General features: G+C 38.6%; 1 protein-coding gene across 2 annotated transcripts in view; it reads left to right on the forward strand.

Moving 5' to 3' along the window:
- The first annotated feature begins 13380 nt into the window (after positions 1-13380).
- LOC120304628 (nebulin-like) overlaps positions 13381-25826 on the forward strand; it is a 41413-nt gene continuing 28967 nt past the window's right edge. The window contains exons 1-7 of one of the 2 annotated variants that reach the window (XM_039335447.1): positions 13381-13481; positions 14205-14307; positions 15566-15629; positions 21196-21234; positions 23261-23539; positions 24674-24781; positions 25515-25619. In XM_039335447.1, the coding sequence (XP_039191381.1) occupies positions 15594-15629; positions 21196-21234; positions 23261-23539; positions 24674-24781; positions 25515-25619 (567 nt within the window). In that variant the 5' untranslated portion in view covers positions 13381-13481; positions 14205-14307; positions 15566-15593. The remainder of the gene's footprint in view (positions 13482-14204; positions 14308-15565; positions 15630-21195; positions 21235-23260; positions 23540-24673; positions 24782-25514; positions 25620-25826) is intronic. The other variant, XM_039335448.1, reaches the window with a different exon arrangement.

The raw sequence follows: 25826 nt of genomic DNA on the forward strand, positions 1-25826 counted from the left end.
CCACCAAATGTTGCAGCAAATTATAATTGTCCTGCTGAAAGCACGTCATTTACTGAATTAGGATATCTGTGAATAATTATGTGGCTTTGACAGATGAATGTAACCAATGTTTGCCTACATGGAAAAAAATAAAAGCCACACTCAGCTATTTGTAACCTTTTGACTATAATGTTAAGCCAGGCATCATTTTTCCTCATAAATGAATGATGAGCTCACACGATAAAACTAATATGCTGATCCTGTTGTTGATACTGCTGCTAAACATGAGTATGGAAACCTTTTGTGATAAAAACTACAGCAGCTGTCTTGGCTTACATGATGCATGACACTCCTGCTATAAATAATGATCATTTTGATTGTATAACAGCATCCAAAGAACTATAGTGATATTGTATTGGCCACAACATTTCACCAACCTTCAGACTATTCAGAATGATCAAAACATTGGCTGGGACCTGCACTGTGGTTATACTGTGTGCAAGCATCTCCCCTCTCGACTTGTTTTATCTGTATTGTCTTAGGGGTTTACGAACTGTTTTAATTCTTTGTTTAATTCTCGGACCATAGTCACTTTAGATGGGGGGGCGGGGTTTTTTGGCCATATAAATTTTGACAAATAACACACCTTACCTTTTTCACTTTCATGGTAAGCAACCTTGTGCAAAACACAGAAAAAGGGGGGGGGGGACCAAATTCAGACACAATGTTTTGAAAAATTAGAAACCGCAGTTTATTTTAATGTGTGCCAATGCCGTTCCACCATACCTCCTTATTCCTTTTTGTCTTTGTAAACTGTTGCTTCTGCTTCACACATTGCTACTCTTTAAATGCCTCGTCTCTCATTTGTAAACCTGATTATTATATCCAACTGTGACTTGCTTAATTATCGTCTTGACCCATCCACTTTTCTTTGAGGTAGTCCACAACTTACAACAGTTCACTTAGTGACCGTTCAAAATGACAACGGCACTGAAAAAAGTGGCTGATAACCGTTTTTCACACTTATGACCGTTGCAGCATCCCCACGATCACGTGATCAAAAATGCTTGTCAACTGACTCATGTTTATGACGGTTGCAGTGTCCCCAGGGTGAGGTGATCACACTTTGCGACCTTCTGACAAGCAAAGCCAATGGGGAAGCCAGATTGACTTAACTGTTACTAGCTTAACAATGGCAGTGATTCACTTAACAGCAACTGTGGCCGACAGAAAGTTTGGGCTTAATTGTGGTCGTAAGTTGAGGACTACCTGTATTTGTTTTGCCCTTGGATTTGCACTCATTCTCTACATGACCAAACCGCAAGTATTTCTTTTAAATGCACACCTATAAAATAAATGTTCATTGATACATTGCTTGATGATGAGCAAAAAACCTGCCCGTCCCTTTCTGCACTTTCCAAATTGTGTTAATTGTCACCTCTTGTACTCAGAATTCTGCAAATGCCAGATGAGGTATACAGGACAAACTATTTCCAGTATAACACTAACCCTTGCTAGCTTTTCTTTCATCCAAGGGGAACATTAGCAGCATTCTTCCCATTGTTGGGTATAGCAATGCAGCCTTCATATAAGTCACATCTCCAGAGAGTGGGTTTCTTCATAGCTTGGCTGGGCTTTGTTATATTTAGAGGGTAGTTTCTTTGGAGTATCAGCTGTTTGGGAATGCATCAGTTCCTTGAATATTGCTGGTATTGAGTTCTTAGGGGAGTCAGTGTCAATATCCCGTCATTCCATAGACAAACGATATATATATTTAAGATTTCTCCCACTATATTGTCTGTTTTTCCAGCTTCAGCATTTCTCAACAGTCTCTTCCTTGCATCCCCTTTGTTAATAATATTTATAGCATTTGTTTCTGTATTACTCTTGATTCCATGCAGACTTCTCAAATACTCCCACACACATTCCTTCAGTTCATATTCATTCAAAATAATTTCTTTACTTTTATTTTTAATTCCATTCACTTTATTTGTACAGGGGCGGCCATATACTCCTTTTCACAAACAAACAAATGAATACATAACAATATGCTGCTTCCCGAGAATGGTAATCATCAATACATTTTGTTCTTTATTAGTTATTAGTCTATTAGCAGTTTATGAATACTGTCTTTTTTTGCCGAACTTTTATGTTTGTAGATTTTTCAGCATAAGTATCCCTTGAATCTCCCTTATAAATTTAATTGATAATAATTGAATGCTCTTGTTGTGTGTCATGTGTCATAAATATTATAGTTTCATTTTCTTGATGGATTTGCAATGCCCATTCTTTGGAGGACCATCTCATTCCATACATGTTAAGTACATCTTTTGTATAAATCCACCTTTGAAGTATTCTTCTGATGAGCAGGTAGACCCGACAAGACACACAGCCAGATAAGCTATTTCTAGTTTATCGATAAGCTATGTTAACAGAAACGTGTAAGTCTGAAAGTACAATTCTCCTGCTTTCACCTTTACAGCCTGATAAGTTAGGTAAGATCTTTTCTGAACCTTTTTGCTCCACCCACCATGCAGCCATGTGCTTTGCTCCCTGTTATCTGACCATTCCTTAGGCAATATTTCTTTGCCCAATCACCCAAGGTCACTCTCACCATTACTTCATGCTTCCACTCCATTTTTTTTTAAAAAAAAGGTAAAACGACATAAAGCCCTACGTGGCTCTGAGGATATTTGTCTTTTCCACTAGATTGGATAATTTGCATGGTCCAGGTGCCATGGAATGGGATCTAGGAATCATGCTTTTTCCATAGTAGCCTGTGCCTTTGTAACAGCCTTCTCCTGACATCTGACAAATTCTCAGCTACCTGGAAAGCCATGAAGAGCTGGCTTTGCCCCCAGGCACTGGGACAGTAAGTTTGGATCCTGGGGGATTCAATAAGTGAATCAGTGTAGTTCTTGGATTTGGTGCTTGATTTTTCTTGATTTTTTGGTTGTATTGTTTTTATTGTTGTTTAACCTCTGTTGTTAGTTGCCTACACTTGGATGTCACAAGATGGGTGGCCATGTACATCTTTTAACAAACAAATAAATGAATAAATAACAATATGCAGTATGCCAGATGTATATGTCAGTCATGCACTAATCTTAAGGCTTGATGTAGTTTTTAAAACTACTCTTGCTTGTTCAGTTTTCTCCTGTTTCTATTCTATGACTCTATCTTCCCTCCAAATGCAGTCCAACTATTTATATCATTGCCTTTCCTGCATTTAATTTCCTTTTGAGATAATAGTTTGGGGTTTTATTTTTCAGTGAAATATATTACTTTTGCCTTCTTCTGATTTATGCTTAGCCCATATTTGCTTTGTTGATATACTTGATCAGGGGTCTTCAAACCTGGCCCTTTAATGACTTATGGACTTCAACTCCCAGCATGCCTGGCTGAGGAATTCTGGGAGTTGAAGTCCATGAGTCATAAAAGGGCCGAGTTTGAAGACCCCTGTACTTGATTAAGTAAAGTTTGTAAAATTTTCTTGCTATTTGCTAATGAAACTATCATCTACATAGTTAAGCTGTTTATTATTAATCCATTGATGTTTATTACTTCTCAATATTCTTTGAAAGATACTCAAAATAGCTTCAGAATGCATATTAAATAACCAGGTTAATAATATAAACTCTAGTTGCGCTCCAAATAATAATTGAACTTCAGTTGCTTTGCCTTCTAGTTTAACACATGCACTTTCCTTGCGGTATAGATTCATAAAAATGCACAACAATACATCCAGACCAATAGTTTTCAGAATGTCTAATCAACTTACCATTTTCCCTACTTTTTATGATCAGCAAACATGCAGTAACATTCACATTCAAATCTCTGCACCTTTCTACTCAAATTTGTGCACTGAGAAGTCTTTTTTACCCATACACTTACTTTTAAATTCATAAAAAGAGCTCCGTTTTGCACTTTTTCTGCCTTTTAAAATCTAAACTGTTCATTTCTGGGTTTATATTTTTGCAACTTTTTATTTCTATGCACAATTTAGAATATCTTCTTTCTCACAAGATGCATTTATTTGCATTTTTTCTCACCTGTAGTCAGTTTTATGTCATCATTCCACCGAACATCCTTTTTTATATTTCCCATTATTGTAATTTCACATACTTTTTTGTACTCTGCTACTGTAATTTCCACCCTGTTGCAAGGAGTTACTATACTCTCTTCTTTTCTTATACCCAAGAATCATTCATTCTACTGGGAGATTAACTTGTCTTCCAATATTTTTTCACAATCGACTCATATTTTCTTTTCTTGCGAGAGACCTCTCAACCTCCCTCCCTCCCTCTCTTCCTTCCTTTTCCTCTGTTCCTTTCCTCAAATCTTCTCTTGATGCCACCACAAAAATAGTCTGTATATGTCTCAGTATGTCACCAATAGAGACCTTGTCCCAAATGGGCCTGCCTTATTTTGGCCGCTGGCTGCAGTAACAAGTGTGCAGACTGGTAGAGAAAACATCATTTCCCTACCCAAAAATATTGCAACTTAAATACTGAGAGAATGCAATATTTTTGCAGCACTGAGAAAAATATGCTAGCAATAAATGTTTATTGTATTGAAAAACTACTGCATGTTTGATAGGCTCTTCTATAAGAGCTTAGATTGTTACTACCGTATACTGAAAGACATACTGGGGAATACTAGAGAAAACAGACATTGAGTAGCCATGTGATTGTCCTCTTGATATGGGCCAAGGTCTTTTTCTTCCCATGCTGAAACATTCATGTATTGCTTAACATTGGGCATGTATTGCCACATTTGTTAAGTGAATTCTTTGGGAATGACCAAACATAATAAGCATTAATTAAACAATAAGAATGGTCCTTCTGAATCTCAATCTCTCTCTCTCTCTCCCTCTCCCTCCCCCTCCCTCTCCCTCCCTCCCTCCCTCCCTCTCTCTCTCTCTCTCCCCCCCCCTCTGTCTGTCTGTCTGTCTGTCTGTCTGTCATCTATCTATCTTTTATCTATCCAATTCAGTCTTGAGTGCACCCACCATTGGATGGTCCTACCATTCTCATACTGGGGAAGCTACTCCCCTTCTAGACTTGAAATAAGATTCAGCTACCAATAAGTCCTGGAATGGGGATGCTACAATAGTAGAAGGAGAAGGTCTCCCTTTGGGCTGGGATAATATATCCGTGCAACGATCTGGCCCTATAGCATATGCATCTTTGCCTGAATTTAGACAAGATGGCTTCCACACTTACAATATTTAGCCTGGTGAAAAAATAATGAATAATTTATTAGCCTGGGGCAGCTGTTCTGCCAATTATAGACCATAACGTTTTATTTTTAAAGAGAAATTAGCCATTGAAGAAGAAATAATATTTTTTTCCCCTATTATCTCTCCAAATGATTCATGACACTAAAAACGTTGATCAGTTGCTTAACCTCATTAATATGTAGAGTGGTTCAAAACAATTTTCTTCCATTAGAAACAACTAGAAAGTTAATCAGTTAAGTATCTCAAGGTAAGTGGGGTTTTTTTTCGTTACATGGAAGTGTCGCTACTTGTTGTCAGAGTCATTTTCTGCATGCCACGCTACTAAGAAAGCAGGAATTCTCCCCACTGCTACATGTGAGGTGGCAGATTGCCCAAAACTAAGCTGGCTGCCTGATTCGTGAGCATAACGCTGATGTTATCTTTACTGAGGACAGGGAAATGCTGCACCTGGCTCTGTCCTTTCGCGTATTATAAAAAAAGACCAGGGAGTAATAGACAGTCTGTTCTACTGCCTAGGCAGCAATTGTGAAGAAGCAGAAGAGGAGCAGATTCTTCAGGGCTAAACACATGTTCTGTGTAGGATGAGGAAGGATGGATGGATGGATGGAAGGGTGGAAGGATGGAAAGAAGGAAGGAAGGAAGGAAGGAAGGAAGGAAGGAAGGAAGGAAGGAAGGAAGGAAGGAAAAAAGGAAGGATGGTTGGTTACCACTGATATTAATATCATTGCAATCTATTCAACTTTCAATGCCATTCTGAAGGTAGAAGCCTGCATTTTGGATAGAGGGCCTGGAAGAAAGGAAGGAAAAAAGGAAGGAAGGAAGGAAGGACGGAAGGAAGGAAGGAAGGAAGGAAAAAAGGAAGGAAGGAAGGAAGGAAGGAAGGAAAAAAGGAAGGAAAAAAGGAAGGAAAAAAGGAAGGAAAAAAGGAAGGATGGTTGGTTACCACTGATATTAATATAATTGCAATCTGTTCAACTTTCAATGCCATTCTGAAGGTAGAAGCCTGCATTTTGGATAGAGGGCCTGGAAGCAAGAAAAAAAAAGAGAATATTTTCACATGAAAGTAACTCAAGTAATAAAAAGATGACAAAGAAAAAAAGGTGCAACAACAAAACTGAAGTGGCATTTTTTCACGCTCCAAAAGAACAAAGCAAACACATTTTAGACTAGAGCGGCTTAGAGAGAGGCTTGATCTATCACGTTTCTTTGACGGAGTCTTTAACAATAAACCACATTGCCTTACTCAGCCTTTTACTCCTGCTTGCATCAATATTGTATGAGGAAGAGGAATTATGGCTGAGCAAGGGGTATAGAATACATCCCTTAGGAATAAAGCTTCAGCTGCAGTTTATTATGTCCCTCCCTTAACCAGATTGCCTGAGGAATATGTGAAACATTTGCTACCCTCAAGTATCTGAGGCTACGTTCAAGGAGACAGACTTACAGCGCAGGCATAATGTGAATTCACATCCTGCAGAGTCTCGGGTAAGCTGGATATAAATCAGGAGATCTGTTGTACTGTGCATAAATATTTTATTTAGTTAGGATTTACTGGTTCTCACTATTTGGCTCCCAAAGTTACTAGGTACAGTCATAATAACCTTTGCAAAGAGGGCCTTTGTATACAGGAAAACAAGGCCCAGCTCCCCAAAAGTAGCAGAGGATAACCCAAAGCCTCTTTCATGGCTAAAAAAGGGTGAATAAGTTAATATTGATTTCAATCAGTTTCTTGTTTTTGCTAATCTATCCAATCTGTTAGATCAGTGTTTTTCATAGTTGGCTACTTCTAAGGTGTGTGGATTTCAACTCCCAGAATACCCCAGCCAAGTGTATTATTTTTTTTTTTACATTTGAACTTGAAACTTACAGGAGCTTCACTTTCTCCAGACACCAAATCTGTTTTCACAAAACAAACACAACTGATTTTGTCTCTTGTCCCCATAAGTGGATTTTTGTAAGGGGTTTGTATAGTGTTCAATATCCATTTTTACTGGCAACTCTCTTTACAGATTTGCTGGGTAAAGTGTGAATTTGGTTTTGTGGATTGGTTCAAAATGCCAAATTAGATGAATTTAAGTGAGAACTAGACACCTGCCCCTTCCTTCTGGAAATCATTGAATAGAGCTTTCTTGATTTGCTAATTTTGGGTATTTAAGGGCAGGGTTTCAATGGCATGCTTGTGGTCACCATTTTGATTTTTTTTTTAACCCTCCTTCACAGATGCACATGATCCTGCTGATAAGGATCTTGTTGCAGACTGGATCAGACCAGATTAACAGCCCTGTAAATACTGGAGTCCCAAAGTGCAACGTGGATTGTGCAGTTATTCTCACAGCGTTTCTGGGCTCAGTTCTTTCCTTGGTGATAATATACTGTACAGAACACAGTGGCACAGCCAGGGCTTTTTTTCTCACAGAACGCCCAGAACGGAGTTCCGGCACCTTTTTTGGATGGAACCTTGTAGGATAGGCAAGGCGGGTTGTATGACGTGTGTGAGTTCCGGCACCTTTTTTTTTTTTTTTTAGAAAAAAAGCACTGGGCACAGCTAGTTTACTTCCAGGTCCGATTCAAGGTGTTGGGCCTTTATGACATAGGTCTAGGGCAGGGGTAGGCAACCTTGGCTCTTTTATGACTTGTGGACTTCAACTCCCAGAATTCCTGAGCCAGCATGACTCAGCTTGGAAACCTCTCTCTTTCCCCTCAGCATGGCTGGCTCAGGAATTCTGGGAGTTGAAGTCCACGAGTCATAAAAGAGCCAAGGTTGCCTATCCCTGGTTTAGGGTATCTGAGGAACTAATCTGTCCCACTTGTTCCAGTGGAAAGAGCTCACTTCGGATCCTATCAGCCAAAGGAAGCACGGTTCTCACTGTACAAGGATCACTCTGTTCAAGATCTTGTGACCCTAAACTCTGTATTATAGCACAACAGGAGGTGGAATCAGGGCTGTGTTGGGACCTATTAAATTGTTCTGAGCCCCTCAAATGTAGCTCCTGTGAACATACCGGCGTGCATATACAGATGCATATTCTTCAACAGGGATAGTATGTACAATGGTGCAAAGCCATTTTTAATGTGTTTTAGAGGAAGTCATCTCTCAGTCTGTCTTAGAAGTAAAACATGAACCATTTGCCTTTGTTGGAAAAATAATAAACAAAGTCCAGCATGTGCACTGACATCAATCCCCAAAATTCATATTAAATGTTTGGAGACATGTATTCATTGCTGAATTTCCTGAAGGAAAGGGAAGTCTTCTTTCTAAGAAAATTATTGGTTAGCACAGTAGTTCTCAACCTGTGGGTCGGGATCCCATTTGGGGTCGAATGACCATTTCACTGGGGTCGCCAAACAACGCAGTCCGCCATTTTTCCCCCTTTTCCTTAGCTGTGCTACTCCCTTTTATTCTATTGGCTTTTGAAAGCCAATAGAATAGACTCTCTTGAATAGAGTCTAATTCTATTGGCTTTCAAAACCCAATAGGAATTGTCCAGACTGTCTCTGCCCTGCTGAGCCCGCCAAAAGTCCCATTCTGCAAACGGTGCTGCACCAGTTGAGTAATCCTCGACTTACGACCGGTTGAGTAGATTTACGACCGGTTGGAGGTTGCGGCATTAAAAAGGTTGAGAACCACTGGGTTAGCATAACATTATAACCCTTTGTCTACATCTCTGATTTTATTAGGACTCCCAATTTGGTCTTTTATGAATCTGAAAGCAGGGAAGGTTAGCTTTCAGAAACCTGGGAAAGGCTGGCTCCACCAAAAAAAAGATGGGATAGCATGGCTATGATATCTAAGCTCAAAAATAAAGATGGGAATTGGTAGCAACGAACACTTAGACATTCTGTCTCTCTTGTTTGCCATTTAGTGGCCATTTAGACAGCTGAAACTCAGATATGATAGTCAGCTATGGGATGGTGACTAAGAAATACAACCACAGAATAGTATTTATTTATTTGTTGGAGGTATGGTGGTGTTCAGTCCATATCTTGTCTTTGTTTAGCACTTCCTTCAGGTTTTCCCTACAACAACCACTCTCTTTTGTAGGTTGGGCTAAACAAAAAGGCCACAAAGTCCTTCAAAGCCTCAGAGCCATCTTATGAGTTGTTGTGATTTGAACCTGAGGCTCCTTAGGCCTAATCCAGCTTCCAACTGCTACACCACATTGACTCTCTTTTATCAATAAAGCGATAAAACATTTTTATGCATACAATAAAAAAGATTGGGAAGGTCAGCAGAAAAAAGAGATCAAATAACCAGGAGCAAACTCCCTATTGGTTTATTACAATGGCTATATATTCATGTTGCTGAGAGGACTCCCGAACCCACCAAGCAAATGGTTTGCTTCTACTCCAAGCAAAGGCAGGTTGAAAGCTGGAATTTTCTAAAAGATGCTGGAAGGGTTAATTTTTTGTGCCTGAACACTGCATAATATGCAATATTCTATACATCAATCCCTCTCTTTTGTAGTCAACTTTAATGGATGACTAAGCAAAGCTGCAAGGGCTTTAGTGGCCAAGAGAGTCCCAGGAGGTGAAATGTATGATGCATCTGAGTAATGTATCTTTGATCTCACACAAGCAGCTAGGAAAATGAATTCTAAAAATTGTATTAAGAGCTGGTGCCTGAAGGAGCAGAAGAGGGGAAGGCTAACAGGGTTTGTGTGTGTGTGTGTGTGTGTGTGTGCACCATCTTTTGTATCTACATGTATTCGACAACTTGAATGGGGTGATTTAGTTAAACTGGAACAAGGACTCCCTAGTTATGCTTTGGCATCCCCTTAATGAGACTGTTTTGCAGTCAAAATGATCTCATCTGAATATATTAAAGAAACACCAGGTAAAAAGGTAGCAACCTATCGTCAGCCATGCACTTTTTTTGGGTATCAATAAAGTATTTGAAAAAGAAATGGCTGAATGAGAATGAAGGTCTAAGTGCACATTTTATTTCCATTCAATGTCCAAAGAAAGCTTACAGGGAGAACATGAAGGCAATGGTATGTATCTTTAGTAATAGTGTCTTTAATTCCTTGTCATCCAAGAGAACAACGGCTTCTTTAAATTGGTTTTCTATTTCTCATCTACTTTAAGGTCTCTTTTGCAGTTGTTCTTAAAATTATGAATTATATGACTTTCAAAGTCTCTTTTTGCATCTTTTACTATTTTCTCACATGTCTTCAGTGCAATTTTTTCTCCCTTATTGTTTGGACAACACTGTCAAATTTTGCAGGAAATTTGCTTTCCTACAACTTTTTACATTGTTTAGTAATCTGATTTATGTCTTAACTTCTTCTTCTTCTTGTGCCATATCCATTATTGGACGTTGGTGATCCTGTTGGCGATCCTGTTTTTATCAGCAGCTGCACGAAAAAGTGCTGCTGAGTTTTGTCCAAACCAAATCCTATGTCTTATAGGATTTATTATTCAAAGCTGATTATCAGCTCCTTCTATACTATACTTGTAAGCATAGCAGAAATAATAACAACAAATCTGGTTGACATTCCTTCCATCTACCTCTGAGATTTTGCTAAACAAGTACTTAAAAATCCAGTGCCTAGTGCCTATTGATCCAGAGTCCTGATAATGCAGCAGTCCCACTAATTTGGGATCCTCAGTGGAGGTACCGGGTAGGGACGTGTGGAGTACTGAGCACCAATTAGTACACTGTAATGAATGTAGCTCATGTGAGTCCAACCATTGAAAATATATGAATAGGATAACAGATCCCTAAAGGCCAGAATTGAATTTAGCAGTAGAGACATCTGAAGTGAGTGTATTATAACTCTTGTACATAAATAAATATAGTGCAATTATTCATCTCTTTCGAATTATTTGAAATGATAGGTCTTCTGATGGACTGATAGTACCAAACATTTTGAGTAATGAAGAATGTTCCCATCCACAATTTAAATTTGGAAACTGGATTCATCATTTCAAAATCAATGATGAAGTCACCCTTCCCACATGCTTATGTTTCATGATGAACTATGGGGAGAATCGTTCGGCATCTGTCTTGAAGTCTCATAAAAGTACAGTGGTGTCATTCAGAGGGATGTCTCATCTTTGCAATCAATCCTGCCTCAAGATTATACATAAGACACTGTTTTTAAAATGTATGTCAAGGAGGAGGTCATGTAGTCATTAACTAGCAGGCATAATGTAAAATAAACAAAGAAAAGAAAAGTTTAAACCCTAGCTTACAGTATAAATATACTATGGCATTCAGCTCCCAAGATAGAATCAATATGCAATGAAGTAGCCTATGGCTTGATTGAAAGTGAAAGGAAAGGAATAGAGGCTAGATAAAGATCACCTTGGAATTTCATGGGGATTCATCCTTCACACTAAGCCATAATAATGTTGCTTTGATTTTTGGCAATCCATGCCTTAGCAACATACATAAGCCCAGTCAATACTCATGGCCTTGCACTTCAACCTGTAACCACTATATTAGGCAATATTCTAGGGGGGGGGGAATCAGGCCTGACATGACAACATAGATAAACTTTTGTTCAACTGAGAAGACAGCCAAATCAACAAGTGTAAAGCAGGAATGTCTTAGAACTAGAGTAAGCAGCATTTTTATGGACAAGGCCACTGGTTATAAATTGATGATGATGACAATTATAACATAGAACATGAATCACTGTCTTCCACTATGCATCTACAATATACAGTACATCCCAGGCCAAGAAAGACTTTGAGACTCAGCAATTACTTTACTCCCTCCTTTGAAATGATTTATATTAGAAGAGCAAAAAAAGCAGAGAGCCACAAGATCAATGGACGGAATTACTAAATCTTTTTATATATTATCCAATTTATATAGCTGTACATCTCAAAGAGTGATTCTGGGCAGCAAACAGAATTAAAATAGAATAAAAACAATAGCAAATGTTACAAAAATTAAAATATAGGCAGTCAAGAAACAACAAACCAATCATTAACACAACCAGGTCCCTTCTGACACCTGGGGCTCCAGGCTTGGGCACAGAACCAGGTATTTAAGACCTTACGAAAAACCAACAAAAGCCATCCCTGATCTCCAGAGGAAGAATGTTCTATAAGCTGGGTGCACCATCAGAAAAGGCATGTCTTCTAGGCCCGACCAACCCATCCTTGAGGATATCCATTTGTCAATCTTTTCTGAATGCCATAACATAGAACACTCTGTATCTACAACCTATGTCCCAATCCTAAAAGACTTGAGACCCAGCAAAATTGGAAGGGTTGGATGGAGAAAAGACAACAAGACCTCACTTCTGATTATCTAAAGCACAAGTCTTGGCAAATTTAAGACTTGTGGACTTCAACTCCCAGAATTCCCCAGCCAGCATGGGGAATTCTAGGAGTTGGAAGTCCACAGGTCTTAAAGTTGCCAAGGCTGGACACCCCTGACCTAACATGTTTGTCTTCCCTGTCTTTGATGAAAGGGTATGGTAAATCACCTCAAGTTCAGAAACCATAGATTTTTTGGGAGAGTGGGATGAGAAAAATCCTTCCACTGGCCTATTGTCTTGAACTTCATTGTAATTAACAACCCTTAAATAGTGGTTTGTATTTCACCAATTGGTGCTGGAGAAGACTCCTGCGAGTCCCTTGGACTGCAAGGCGTTCAAACCGGTCAGTCCTAGAAGAGATCAACCCCGACTGCTCTTTAGAAGGCCAGATCCTGAAGTTGAAACTCAAATACTTTGGCCACCTAATGAGAAGGAAGGACTCACTGGAGAAGGGCCTAATGCTGGGAAAGATTGAGGGCAATAGAAGAAGGGGACGACAGAGAATGAGATGGCTGGATGGAGTCACTAAAGCAGTAGGCGTGAGCTTAAATGGACTCCAGAAAATGGTAGCGGACAGGAAGACCTGGAGGAACGTTGTCCATGGGGTCGCGATGGGTCGGACACGACTTCGCAATTAACAACAACAACAACAACAATTTCACCAATCTTTGTGAATAACAGTTGAACTGTATATAAGTAGCTGATGCTCTTGCTATGTTTTGATTGAGGTTAAAAAACAAATCAATGATTTGTATGAGCTACTTTACTTTGCTTGGAGGGTTTACCGAACAGGTGGTCCTCCAAAGGGTCACTATGTATATTTAGTATCTGAAACTTGAGCATGCCTAGTCTGATTGGCTCCCTTCAACCACATGATGATTTAGGAGCTGATGCATCAGAGTAACGTTGCCTTTGCCCAGCTTTTCTCAGGAGGGAGGACAGTCAGAGAGGCTTTGCTCCTAAGGAAATTTATTTAAATATAACTGGTAAGCTTGCTCTTTTTGTTTTTTTTTAAAAGAAAGACAGGTTGGGGTTTGCTTTCTACCAAATTATTCTTTATTTGGGGTTTTTTGTTTGTTTGTTTGTTTGCAGACTTTATGGCCTGAGGGATTCTTTTTTTTTTTTTTTTTACTATTTTACAAATTTCAACATCCTTTTTCTTTTCAGCATCGAAATAATCCCGCTTGGGGAGAGATCATTTCTGAGTTTGATGAGGCTTTAAAGGCAGACGAGAGGTTGCCTCTGTTGCTTGCAAATATTTTGCACGTGGAGCTCAATGGCTCCTTTGGCTAAGCCGCTCTTGGGTCTTTCTCTCCTTCAGGGCTTGTCCTATTCCCTTGGTGAAACAAACATTTTATCCTTTGATTTTAGATATCACCTTGATTGTACAGAATTGGCACTAGGAAGAGGCAGCGTTTGAAGGGCCTATATTTAACCTACGGCACTGGAGTGCCACTTGCCTCAGAAGGAATGGCAGTTCAGCTAACTAGACAAAACCAGCCAATCGCTCTGGGGTATTGGCTTACAGGGCAAATATTTTTGTACTAGGAAGCAGCTGTTCTAAGCCTTCATCTCCTTCCCTGCACCAGAAAAGAGGGATCTGCCATCTCTCACAGCAGGCTCATTCCAGTGCATTAATCCATTCCAAGGCATTAATTCATTCATTGCCCCTCTTCCATCTAAATGACCAGAGTCTTGATCTTTTCTAGGACTGAAGTTGGAGAAATACGTCAAGCACCCACAGAAGCAAAGCAAGAGAGCATCCCCGGAGATCAATGGTGGGACGAGAGAAATTAACTTCATTAAGTTAAGGTCAGTTGAACAATATTTGTATGATTTAATGTTTGTGGTTGTTTACTGCTGTATAAGATCCCAAGGTTATTAGTTTACACAGAGTAACATTAAGTCGGCCCACAGGTATATTTCTCTGTGAAGGTTTGTGGCAAGATCTGAAAAACAAGGGGGAAAAGCCTAACTAAATTTCTAGGTTAGGAAAGCTTTCGTGGAGCTGAACTAGCAAGCTGCTTGTGTAATACAATTAAAATGAAAAATTCTCCAGGTTTCGCCTCCGCCATAGCCAGCACACCTCTTTGCAATGCTAACGTTCTGTTGGCTCAGTGTTTGGCACTCCTTATCCTAAGCTCATTTTCTAGCTGCTGGTAAACATATTTAGGACCTTCTAGTTGACCTTCACAGTCAAAACTGTAAGTGAATTTTCCCTCAAGAAATATTAATGGAGCATCTAATGTTTTGGTTAGTGCCGGCTGAGAATTGTCAATTATTCATCTCCTTGTAGATGTTTTTGCATAAATTCTCAGTGCACAATACATATTCTATTTAACATACTCTATTAAGCTAGGAAGAGACTTTATGATATTATCTAATTTTTCATTACAAGTACATCCCTCAAGAGAGTAGATAGATATGATAATCTATGTTTGTTCCTTGCCTGCATCCTAAGCAATTCTATTAAGCAGAATTGCTATATTTAGGCTCATAAAGGAAAATAACGGTGCAATTTGTTTTTGCTGCTTTTTTTTTTTTTTGCAAAAATGTTATTGTCTAAAATGTTGAAATAGGCCAATGTCTCCACAATAAAAAAAAAAAACTGGCTTTTTCCTCTGTGTATGAGATATTGGAGAGAAATACAAATTATGAAAGGATAATGGCAATCTGATGCTAAACATCTCAAGATAAATGGCATTCCTTTACATATATTTTCAGAAAGATGAAATTTTTGATAATATTTTTTGGTTTAATGTTTTCTAATATTTTAACATTTTATTAATTAATAAAATATTTATTAGGAATGTTTTATAAATATTAATATTTATAAATATTGTATATTTTAATATTTAATATTTGGTCTACATTATTGAATATACCACAGATGCATGTCTATCCATTGGTCTGTCTCTCTCTCTCTCTCTTTGTGCCTTTCTCTGTGTGTGTTTGTGTAAAGGCATTCTTACAATATTTTTTATAATGCATAGAGATACTAGCTTTGATAAGTGAGCAGCCTTGACTTCATCATGCTGATATTTATTTATCTGACTTGCTTTGGGACCAGTGAGTAGGTGGACTGGCTTTCCCCAAAGATGGCAGACGAAGATGATTATGAGGAGGTTGTGGAGGTAAGATTTTTAAATGTTTGATTTACTGCCTTGAGCTATGCAGATGAGTTTATTATTTCAACAAAACAGCAAATAATGGCAGGTCAGGAACCTGAGATGGCTGCTTCTGAAGTGAGTGTATCTCCAAATTCAGAGCTGGTGACCTGACAGTTATAGAAATTGATATATTCTAAATGGCTTCCAGCAGCTGTTGGGTACTCCCAGAGAATACCTAGGACAGGGGTAGGCAACCTTGGCTCTTTTATGACTCGTGGATTTCAACTCCCAGAATTCCTGAGCCAGCTATTCTGGCTCAGGAATTCTGGAAGTTGAAGTCCACGAGTCATAAAAGAGCCAAGGTTGCCTACCCCTGTCCTAGGACATGAGGTTGTGAGAGCGCACAATGACAGTAATGGCCAGCAATGCCCTTTCTTTCCTCGTCTTCCTTCAGTTTAGTCTTTTTTAAAAAGAAAAATAGAACATAAATGATGCTAATAATGTTAATATTCATATGGGCATTTTAAATGAGCCCAGCCCGTAATTCTATCTAGCAACAACTTACTGGCTTACATAGGGCCTGTGTGAAAAGTCGTGGGTACATTTCCTTGCCAGGCTCCATTATTGCCATGCCACTTTTGGATGCGGCTTTTGCAAGTCTCAGGTTGTAATTCTAGGTCAGTGATGGCGAACCTTTTAGAGACCGAGTGCCCAAAAACCGCCCGCCCCCGCCCTGCCCTCCAGCCCATCTGCCAGCCCACCCGCCCGCAGGGCCACCCACCCGCCACCACAGCCCACAGCAAATTGTCCAGGCAGCCCTACAGCGCCATGGCGGCCATGGCCTCCACCTATGCCCACAGCATCAATTACATGCAATGGGGTGCAAGGGCAGAGTCTTGTCCCTGCTGCCCAGCTGCCATGTCCTTGGCTGCACTGCTCTACACAGCCCATGCCCGCGGTCGACTCTCCTCTGTGGGGCTGCTGGTGAGGAGGGGGCTGCAGGAAGAGGTGGGGCTGGGCCGATGGCATGTATGCCCACAGAGAGGGCTCTGAGTGCCACCTCTGGCACCCATGCCATAGGTTCGCCACCACTGTCCTAGATGCACATTGATTATTAGATTGAATGTGTTGCACAAGTGTTTCTCACTTTTGGATCATATTACATCCTACTAGAGTAAAACTCTTATATATTTCCGATGACCAGTGTTACCATCAAGGAAATGGTTTTAACTTTTCTTTTATTACAAAAAAATCATCTTCTTATTCTCCTCCTCCCTCCCCTCTTCTCCTTCTTTCTTCTTCTTCTTCCCATCTCATGTGTGTCCGATAGCCGTGTGCCCATTGTCTTATCATTGTCTGTCTCTTAGTATAATAATGGTTTTATCTTTCATATTATCATTTCGGTTTTATATTGTTGCATCGTCTCTTCAGATGTCTGTCTTTTTCCTCTTATCTCTTGAGATACTTGTAGTAGTTGTAAAAAAAAAAAAAGGCCGCAATTGCTTCTAATCTTAGTTTTGAGCAAGATAACTTTTTCCAGAAGCATATAGCACATCAGCTTCCTGATTGCCTTCCATGGATCTTTTACCCTCGTGCTTTAATTTTGTGAGAACCAGAAATAAACATGCAAAGCTTTGGAGAGCAAAATACATCTTTATTTATAAGGAGACAAATTTGTATTTTAAAGGGCTTGCAGTAGAGTCCTCTTAAAAATAGCTTATGTTTTTCATTTTGGACATTGGCTTGGATTGTTTAGTACAGAATACTTAAGTGAGAAGTAAGCTCCGTCTTTGCTTGGTATGATGGCCACATTGCCAATTTGAAGTTAATCAGGTGATCAGGCCTCATGAGAGAAAAAAAAATGGTGCTTTCATGTTTCTTCCATGCTGGGATGAATATTCTTTCTCTTTCACACACACATAAACACAGAGGCGCAGTTAGATGCACACACCTTTGTATGTAGCTAGTCTGACATAGAATTAATAAACAGAAATAGCAATGCCTTTCTGTAGGCAAATGAATGCACACCTTCTCTTCCATCTTCTCCCCAAAATCTTCTTACATTTTCTTTGGTCATCCAGGTTATGGTTGTCCCAAAGGTGCTTTTTCAAAAGGCGACTGGACTTTCTTGGTTTTTCCTTGAAGATGTTTCGCTTCTCATGCAAGAAATCAGAACTGGAATTGGTGTCAGAACTGAAGAAGCTTCTTGGATGAGAAGCGAAATATCTTCAAAGAAAAATGAAGTCCAGTTGCCTTTTGAAAAAGCACCCTTGGGATTTTCTTTTATACTTGTGGTAGTGCTTTACCAGGTATACGCGTGCTGTTAGTTGTATAAGCATCGTCTCGGGTGGTGGATAGTGAAGAAAAAAGCAGGAGGACCATTACCTCCTGATATTCTTCTCATCAAAAGAGCCAACTGTATACAAAGTTTGAAAAACAGCTGAATCTTGACAAAGTTATCTGTAGAATCAGGCTCTGTTGAAGAGTGTCAGTATCTTTGGAGGGTTTTTATCTTTTTTCTTTTTCTTTTTTTTTTTGTAAAAAAATTTTATTTTCAATTTTGCAATACAATACAATCTTAAAATAAATTAATACACACCATTTTCGGTATTGCTCACCCATTTCCCCCCAAACCGCATCCACCCTCTGACCAACTTGCCTCTTTCCCTCTTCTTTCTCTTCCTCCCTCACCCCCTCTCCTCCACCTTCCTACTTACTTCTCACCTTCTTCTATCCTCTCACTCTGGATGCGGTCCGGGGGAAATGCCCGAGCAATTGGAGGGTTTTTGTTAATGTGATTCTTGGAAATGGAGAGAAACCTTAATGTACTAAGTCTGAGAATTTAGTCAGTGTCATAGATCCTATTAAACTGAGCACGATAAATCTTTTAATACCAAAAATACATGAAATCCAGTAGAATTTATTGGTGGAATACATGCTTAAAAATCTAGGCTGATTAATAAAATGAGTATGATAAGGTCAACAGTAAAAGGAAGACATAGAAATAAATCCTATTGGGTCTAATGTGGACCGCATTAGCATCTTCTACCTCTCCATTTTTCAGTGAACAGGAGAAATAATTCTAACAAAATGTATTAAATAATTTTTGGTGAAATAAGCTTGCTCTTATGATGACGAAGGCAGTTTCAAACTAAAATGCACTTTGAAAATATTTTTAATTTAAAGTTTGATCTGATGCTCTGCAAAGTTAGGGTAAAATTAGCACTTGCTACAGTACTAGTGAAAAAGAGTTTGGGGAAATAATTTGGAGCTGTCTTTCACATTAAAGCAACATGAAAATCCCATCATTTTGCCAAAGCGGATGCAACTATGACAGAATTCTTCTAATAATGACGCAAGTTTAGTCTTATCTACAAAGATATTTCTGTGCCATTTCAACATTTCTGCTTCTTCTTTACTTACCCTGACTCATAATTAAGAAGGTTCCCTCTATGAAATTAGTCTAATATATTTCACTGGTACTATAAACATTTCAAGATTGCTGACAAGAGAGCTTTTCACAAGTTTGTACATTGTTGTACAATGAATGGAGTATTATTAGCAAAGTGATTTATTCCATTTTTTAGGCCAGCTGATTTGCAGAAATATTTTTATTGACATAGCTGGTCTTAGTACATTCGTTTCTATTAGATTTGCCCTGAACCTCTGCTTAAATTTGATGAAGTTTCTAGACAATATTATAGACCTTGAAAAAGAGAGTATGTAAAATCCACTTAAACAAGAGGCAGTTGAGTTCCTTCTTTGTTTCTTTATGAACAAGAGAAAACTTCAGATACTGTTTGTTTCATTATGAAACTTAAGGGTTGATAATATCACTTTCTTTCCTGTGTTCAGATGAGAATATTGATTTGAGGTGATCAACTGGACTTAAAAAAAAAAATCTTCTGAAACAATCCCTCTTTACAATTGTCTTCCACATCTAGGTTCTTTGTTTCTTATCCTGCTTTCTTTGGAAGATCAAGGAAAATGAATATTGTTTGTACTGTTCTGGAAGCTGGATCATTCCATAGGCACCAAAATTCTTTATGGAATTTGAGTTTGGTCGTGATATTGAACTTTATCTTAGTTAAGACGCTAAGAAGCAGTAGTTCAGCTCTGATACACCCCCCTCTTAATAGTAACAGGACCCAATTCAAAACATGAAAATAGCCTGGAAGAAAAAAACTCAACACTTGTAAGATATAATCTAATCTAATATAGTGTATTAAATACGAGTTAATATCCACGTTTGAGACCTATAGCTATGTACAGTATAATTATGCCAGTTGTGTTAACACAAAATTAAATCAGCTTATCAAATATAGCAGACAGACAGAAAAATCAAGAAAGTATTCAATTCCTTGTGGCTTCGTAGAGATTGGATACAGGTGACTGATAGCTTGTATTCCATTTGGCCAGTCACACATATTATGCAGACGTATTAGAGGTCCCCCCCCTTCTGATAGAGGATTGTTTTGGATTGCTGAGCAGTGAAAGATGATAAGATTTTTTTTTGTCCAGTAATTCTTGTTCAGGCATGGTTTGTTCTTAAATTCTTCTTTCTTGAAGTTAAATATGATAATACACCCTGAAGCATAAACAGTTCTGAGGGAAATTCTGGAAGATTGTTGGCTATGTTTCAGTTCTGGCTTGAATCATTTCAAACAAAATTTGAATCATCCATTTGAATGATCTCACTGCAGCTTTGCAGAGCCCCAATTAAGAAATATACACACACACATATATATTTAATGTGTAACAGTCATTCCAATAAGATATGATCATGTTTTGATACATAAGTTGCCATTTTATTAAAGCCTTTCTTTTACAAGGGCTGTCAGGTAGCAAACTCAAATGACTAGTCCATGACAAATGTTCCTAGGACATAACAATATTTCATTTAAAAAGAATTCATGGATGAATACAATCTTTTCCCTGTTAAAGAGGTCCTTAGTTCTCTGACAATGCCATTTTCACAAGAAAACAATTAAATGCAAGATTGTCAGTGCGGGTTGCAAATGTATCACTTTGGAAATATTGTGGATTTACCTGCTTTTTGCATTGGTATTAGAATGATCTTTTGGATTATCTCCCCTTCCTTAATAACCAAAATGGTACATTTAGCGAAAAGGTGGTGTTTGATCATGATTTCAGGTTAGGGCTAGTGATCTGTGAACTCACTTATCCTGTTCGCTCACCACGGAGTCACGAATTTTAAAAGATTATTGTATGAACAAGCCAATGGGTGTCCAAAATTCCTTAAGTGCAGGCAGGAGATGTGAAGTCTTGGAATTCTTGAATTGGATCTAATACAACATTTAAAAGCTACGTCTTTATGATATAAGGAAAAATAACATTTTTAACAGCATTAAGTATTATGAGGGATTGGCAATCACAAATCCGCTGGCGTTTATGGAACAAAATGCCTGTGGATCTTACCAGCGGCTAAATCTTTGAGCACTGTCCATGGAAAATCCTTACCAATCATTCCATTCTTCAGACTGAGATTTTATTCTTTGCCTCAAGAGAAACAGATGTGTTTTTATGAATGACCTTGTGAAAAATAATGAGGTTTCTTCTTTGTTTATAGTACTACATAGAAGAGGAGGTCGAGGGTGAACCAGATGAGGTAAAAGCCTCTGTTTTATGCCCAAACATCTGATTTTGTGGAATTTAATGCTTTTTCAGCATTTTGTGTGTGTATAATATAAAATAATTTAATAGATTTTTTTACATGGTTGAGTAATCTAATAATAACCTCTGAGAAGAACAAAGTCAACCAACAACTTACTGTGTATAACAGAATGGTGATCTTGCTTTGAGTGTCTTGTTAATGCAATGGTGGACAGTTTTTTGATGGTAAGGGACAGATTTACGAATTTTGGGGTTAGAGGGTGCAGTAGTTGTTAACACCTGCACCTATGTCTAATCTACATAAATGGAATAATCTCTTTCAAGACTCTGGAGAAAGATGTAGCTTGGTATAATAAGGCTTAGTGGCTTTCTGCCTGCCTGATTCCTTTATTCTTTTTCTTTTTTTAAGTTGTAGGAGAAAGGAAAAATAAATGAAAATCCAGATTTTTTTCCTCCAGCAAGAGTTGAAGGCTTGTTTTAGTTAACTTACTATTTCCTACTCCTATCTTTATTTGCCTTAATTTGCAGCAAGCTTTAACTGCACTGAACTTTTTCCCTTGTCCACATGCTCAATGGTTTGTAAAGTACTAACTAAGATGTTTTGAAAACACTTACTTTTCTTTTGATGCAGATGTACAATGATACCTGCATCCTACTGAAATTGGTGACTAATTTTTGATTGGCTTGAATGGTATGATTGGCCTAAAATGTGTGTGTGTGTGTGTGTATATATATACCTCTGCTCTTGAAATCTTGGCCATCTATGAGAAAATAAGGAAAAAAAAATAGTTCTTAGAGGTTGCTAAATGAAAGTGAAAACTTGAAAACTCAGCTAAGAAGAGAGTAAATATGGATGTACAGAATATTTCCTGCAAGCTTTTGTTAGTGTGTTTCATAGCTCCAATAGTAATGGGACTGTAAAATGTAACACTGCTATTTGGTTTGTAGACCCCTGTCCTTCAGCTTTTTCATTTTGCTTTTTTTTTTCTTCCTGATTCACACACCTATCCCATCTCAAAAGGAAACATTCCTTTCATCCATTCATTCCATTCATTTGTCTGATGTAATTCACTTTGGAATGTCCAATGTCATTTTCTTGTTTTTGTTTCTTGTCCAAGTTGCATAAATAATTCACATATTGTCCCTCTTGTTCATCTTTGAAAGAAGATTTTTCTGCCCAGGGTGATGTTGTCATAAATGTTACTAGCAACCTGAAGATAAATACTGTAAGATTATTTTACTCTAAACATTTGGTGTTTGTTACTTCTGGCAATACTTTTAATATACTTTTTAATTAGAACCCGTGGCTGATTCAGTTCAGAAAAATAGATGCAATATGTCATACGGACCAACCTGAATTCAAGAATATCAGGATATGATATTCTTGAATGCAATATCTGTATGACTCAGTTAGTAGTCTCTCAGTAGTCATACAGATAAAACAAACAGTATGAACTATTCTTTGCATAGTCTCTACAACTATTCCATTATTCCCTAATTTTCAAAACTTTCTGCCTTCACCATTTGTCTTGAGGATAGGTGAAGACTCAACTTAAATGTGTACTTTTATACATTGCACAAACATATGAAATGATGTATGACAGGGCCCCCCAACCCCCGGTCCATGGACTGGTACTGGGCCGCAGCATGCCAGCAACCGGTCCACACGAACAAGCAGGCAATACACAAAACCATGCATTCTCCAATCCATGGAAAAATTCCTCTCCACGGAACCGGTCCTTGGTGCCCCCAAATTTGGGGACCTCTGATGTATGGTGAAAAAAGTTATCCAAATAAATCATTCATATAATCTATTGTGGGGTGTAGATTACTAACTTTGAAAACCTTCTTGAAATTGTCAAAATCTAGTTCCGAACAAAGTCCTCTGTATCTCAGTTGCACTGATTTTCAAAAGATTATCAGGAATATAGACAATTTTAACTCCAAAGGTATCAACTTAAAAGGCTCTAAAACGAATGCTAAGTTGGGAGATAAATTTGAAACACCTTTCCAATTCTTAGGTGATTACGGAGTACACTGAGACCACATACAGAACTGGCTCCACACCGCACACAGTAACAACAAGATATACTTCAGAAACAAGCGGGCATCCTTCAGAAACAAGAACGCATACTTATGAAACCACAACATCACGTACACAACCTCCGGAAACCACAGACACTTCTCACAAGGCCTCCCATCCTGTCAGGAAAAAAGTTGTACGGAAAAAAGTGGATACATCTAAGTTTCTGACACCTTACTTGGATCACAGTTCAAAAATGCAAAAGCTCTTCAGCGAGGTGAGTCAGAAATTTGCGTCTTCTCAAATTCAAAGCAGTTTAATCCCATTTTAAGGAGTTTCAGCAATTTGTTTTTTAAAAAAGATCCTAAAATAAAAAACTGTCAATTACTGTAGCATGTGGGGAAGCTGGGAATCCTGGTCTCCAGAGTAAGCTCGTCAGAAAAAAATCAAAGCTTAGTTTAATATTTAGAATAATGGTCTGAAAAAGTTCAAGTTTATACTCTTTCCTTATTCAGACCATAACTTCTTTGATTAAATGAAACAACCTAATTCACCATATCTACATGTGAGCGTGTGTATGTGTTTTGTACTCAAAGCATAAATTCAGTATATTCAGAGAAAGCCAAAGCTGATCTGTAGGGCTGTAAGTTTGGAAAAAAAAATGTCCCTTAATCAGAACATTATGCAATTTATATATAAATTAAACTTTCATCCAACTATGCATGGAGATATATCTATGTTTGTATATATGCAGACACATACATACTCCCTACTCACACACCAATTTGATGTCCCCAGATTTTATGGAGTCTGTTTCCTATTACTGGTAGTCCTTAACTTACGACCACAATTGAGACCCAAATTTTTATTGTTAAGTGAGACATTTGTTAAGTGAATTTTGCCCCATTTTTTGACCTTTATTGCCATAGTTGTTAAGTGAATCACTGTTGTTGTTAAATGAGTAACATGATTGTTAAATGAATCCGGCTTCCCCATTGACTTTGCTTGTCAGAAGGTCGCAAAAGGTGATCACATGACCCCGGGACACTGCAACCGTCATAAATAAGTGTCCGTTGCCAAGCTCTGAGATTTGATCACATGACCATGGTGATGCTGCAATGGTCATAAGTGTGAAAAATGCTAATAAGTCACTTTTTTCAGTGCTGTTGTCACTTCAAATGGTCACTAAATGAACTGTTGTAAGTTGAGGACTACCTACAATCAAGCCTTTTTGGCAAATTGTAAGGAACTGTGGGATTTGAAATTGAAACAGTTTATCTAATTCGGATGTGTCCATCTGTAGAAATACGTTAAAGCTTGAAACGTAAAGGCATTTCTACAGAGCTTCTTAACCCTAACACTTTGACATGCCAAAAATAGATCTACATTTTGCTATCTTCTCTGCTCCCAGAAAAAGTACAAGGAAAAATTTGAAAAAGAAAAAGGAAAACCATGTGGAATAACAACAGATACTCCTGAACTTCGGAGAATCAAGAAAGTCCAGGACCAGCTGAGTGAGGTAAGGATCAGGAAGAAGAAACCATGACTAGATGATACTGTTTTAATTTTAGTCAGAAGCTCACTCATAATATTACAGTAAGCCAATCTGGAACTTTAGGATATAAATATTGCTGGATCCTTGGCAAAGGAAACTGCAGACTCTGCTTCAAGCCAGAAATTTGAGACTTCTTACTACATACCTGTGGGTTATAATTACAGTTCTTGATTCTCTGAAAAATACTGCAGGCATGAAAGCTGCTGGTGTAGGAGAAGAAGCAGCAGAGACTGGGGGCAGAGTCAAGAGAGGAATCAGCTTGGAGTCATTAGGTTGCCACAAGTGATCCAAGTCCAGCCTCCCTTGAATTCTGTTGGCCCTTATCTAGCACTAATTTAGTGCTGACTGTTAGATGACTAGATTCCTGTGTATAGGCATGAGCAATAAATTAGCTTGATTAGAACTAAATGTGTGGCCTTGATTCTTCACACCTGATAGCTGGCCTTATGGGTGGATTCTCTCTCGGCATAAGAACACCCTTCCAGTCATCTCCAAACCCTGGGATATGCACACACCCCAAGAGCTTTTCCAAAAGCTAGCACCCTTTTCTTTTAAAATGCATATTAAATAAACTTGAAGAAATCCCATGAATTAAGTGATCATTTGATTTCAGTTTGTTTTGGCTCTATTTTCAATCTTCAAAGCAATGATTTACTACAGTTCTCTATACTGTATAGCCTATATGTATTTTCTGTAGGTTAAGTATCGCATGGCTGGGGAGGCAGCTCGAACCGACTGCCACGTGGATGAAAAAGCAAGGGACATTGAGCATGCAAAGAAAGTTTCTCAGCAAGTCAGCAAGGTAAGTCATCCTGTGATGTACAAATTAATGAGAATTGTAAAGAAAAAAACCCCCAAAACCCTAGGTCAGTGATGGCGAACCTTTTAGAGACCGAGTGCCCAAAAACTGGCCCCACCCCCGCTCCACCCCCTGCCCCACTCCTGCCCCGCCCGCCATCCCCACCCCACCTGCCCGCAGGGCCACTCACCACCTCCAGGGCCCGCCACA

The sequence above is a fragment of the Crotalus tigris genome, unplaced genomic scaffold (genome assembly GCF_016545835.1).
Source record: "Crotalus tigris isolate CLP2741 ecotype Arizona unplaced genomic scaffold, ASM1654583v1 scf7180000017641.3106099, whole genome shotgun sequence".
Taxonomy (NCBI): Eukaryota; Metazoa; Chordata; class Lepidosauria; order Squamata; family Viperidae; genus Crotalus; species Crotalus tigris.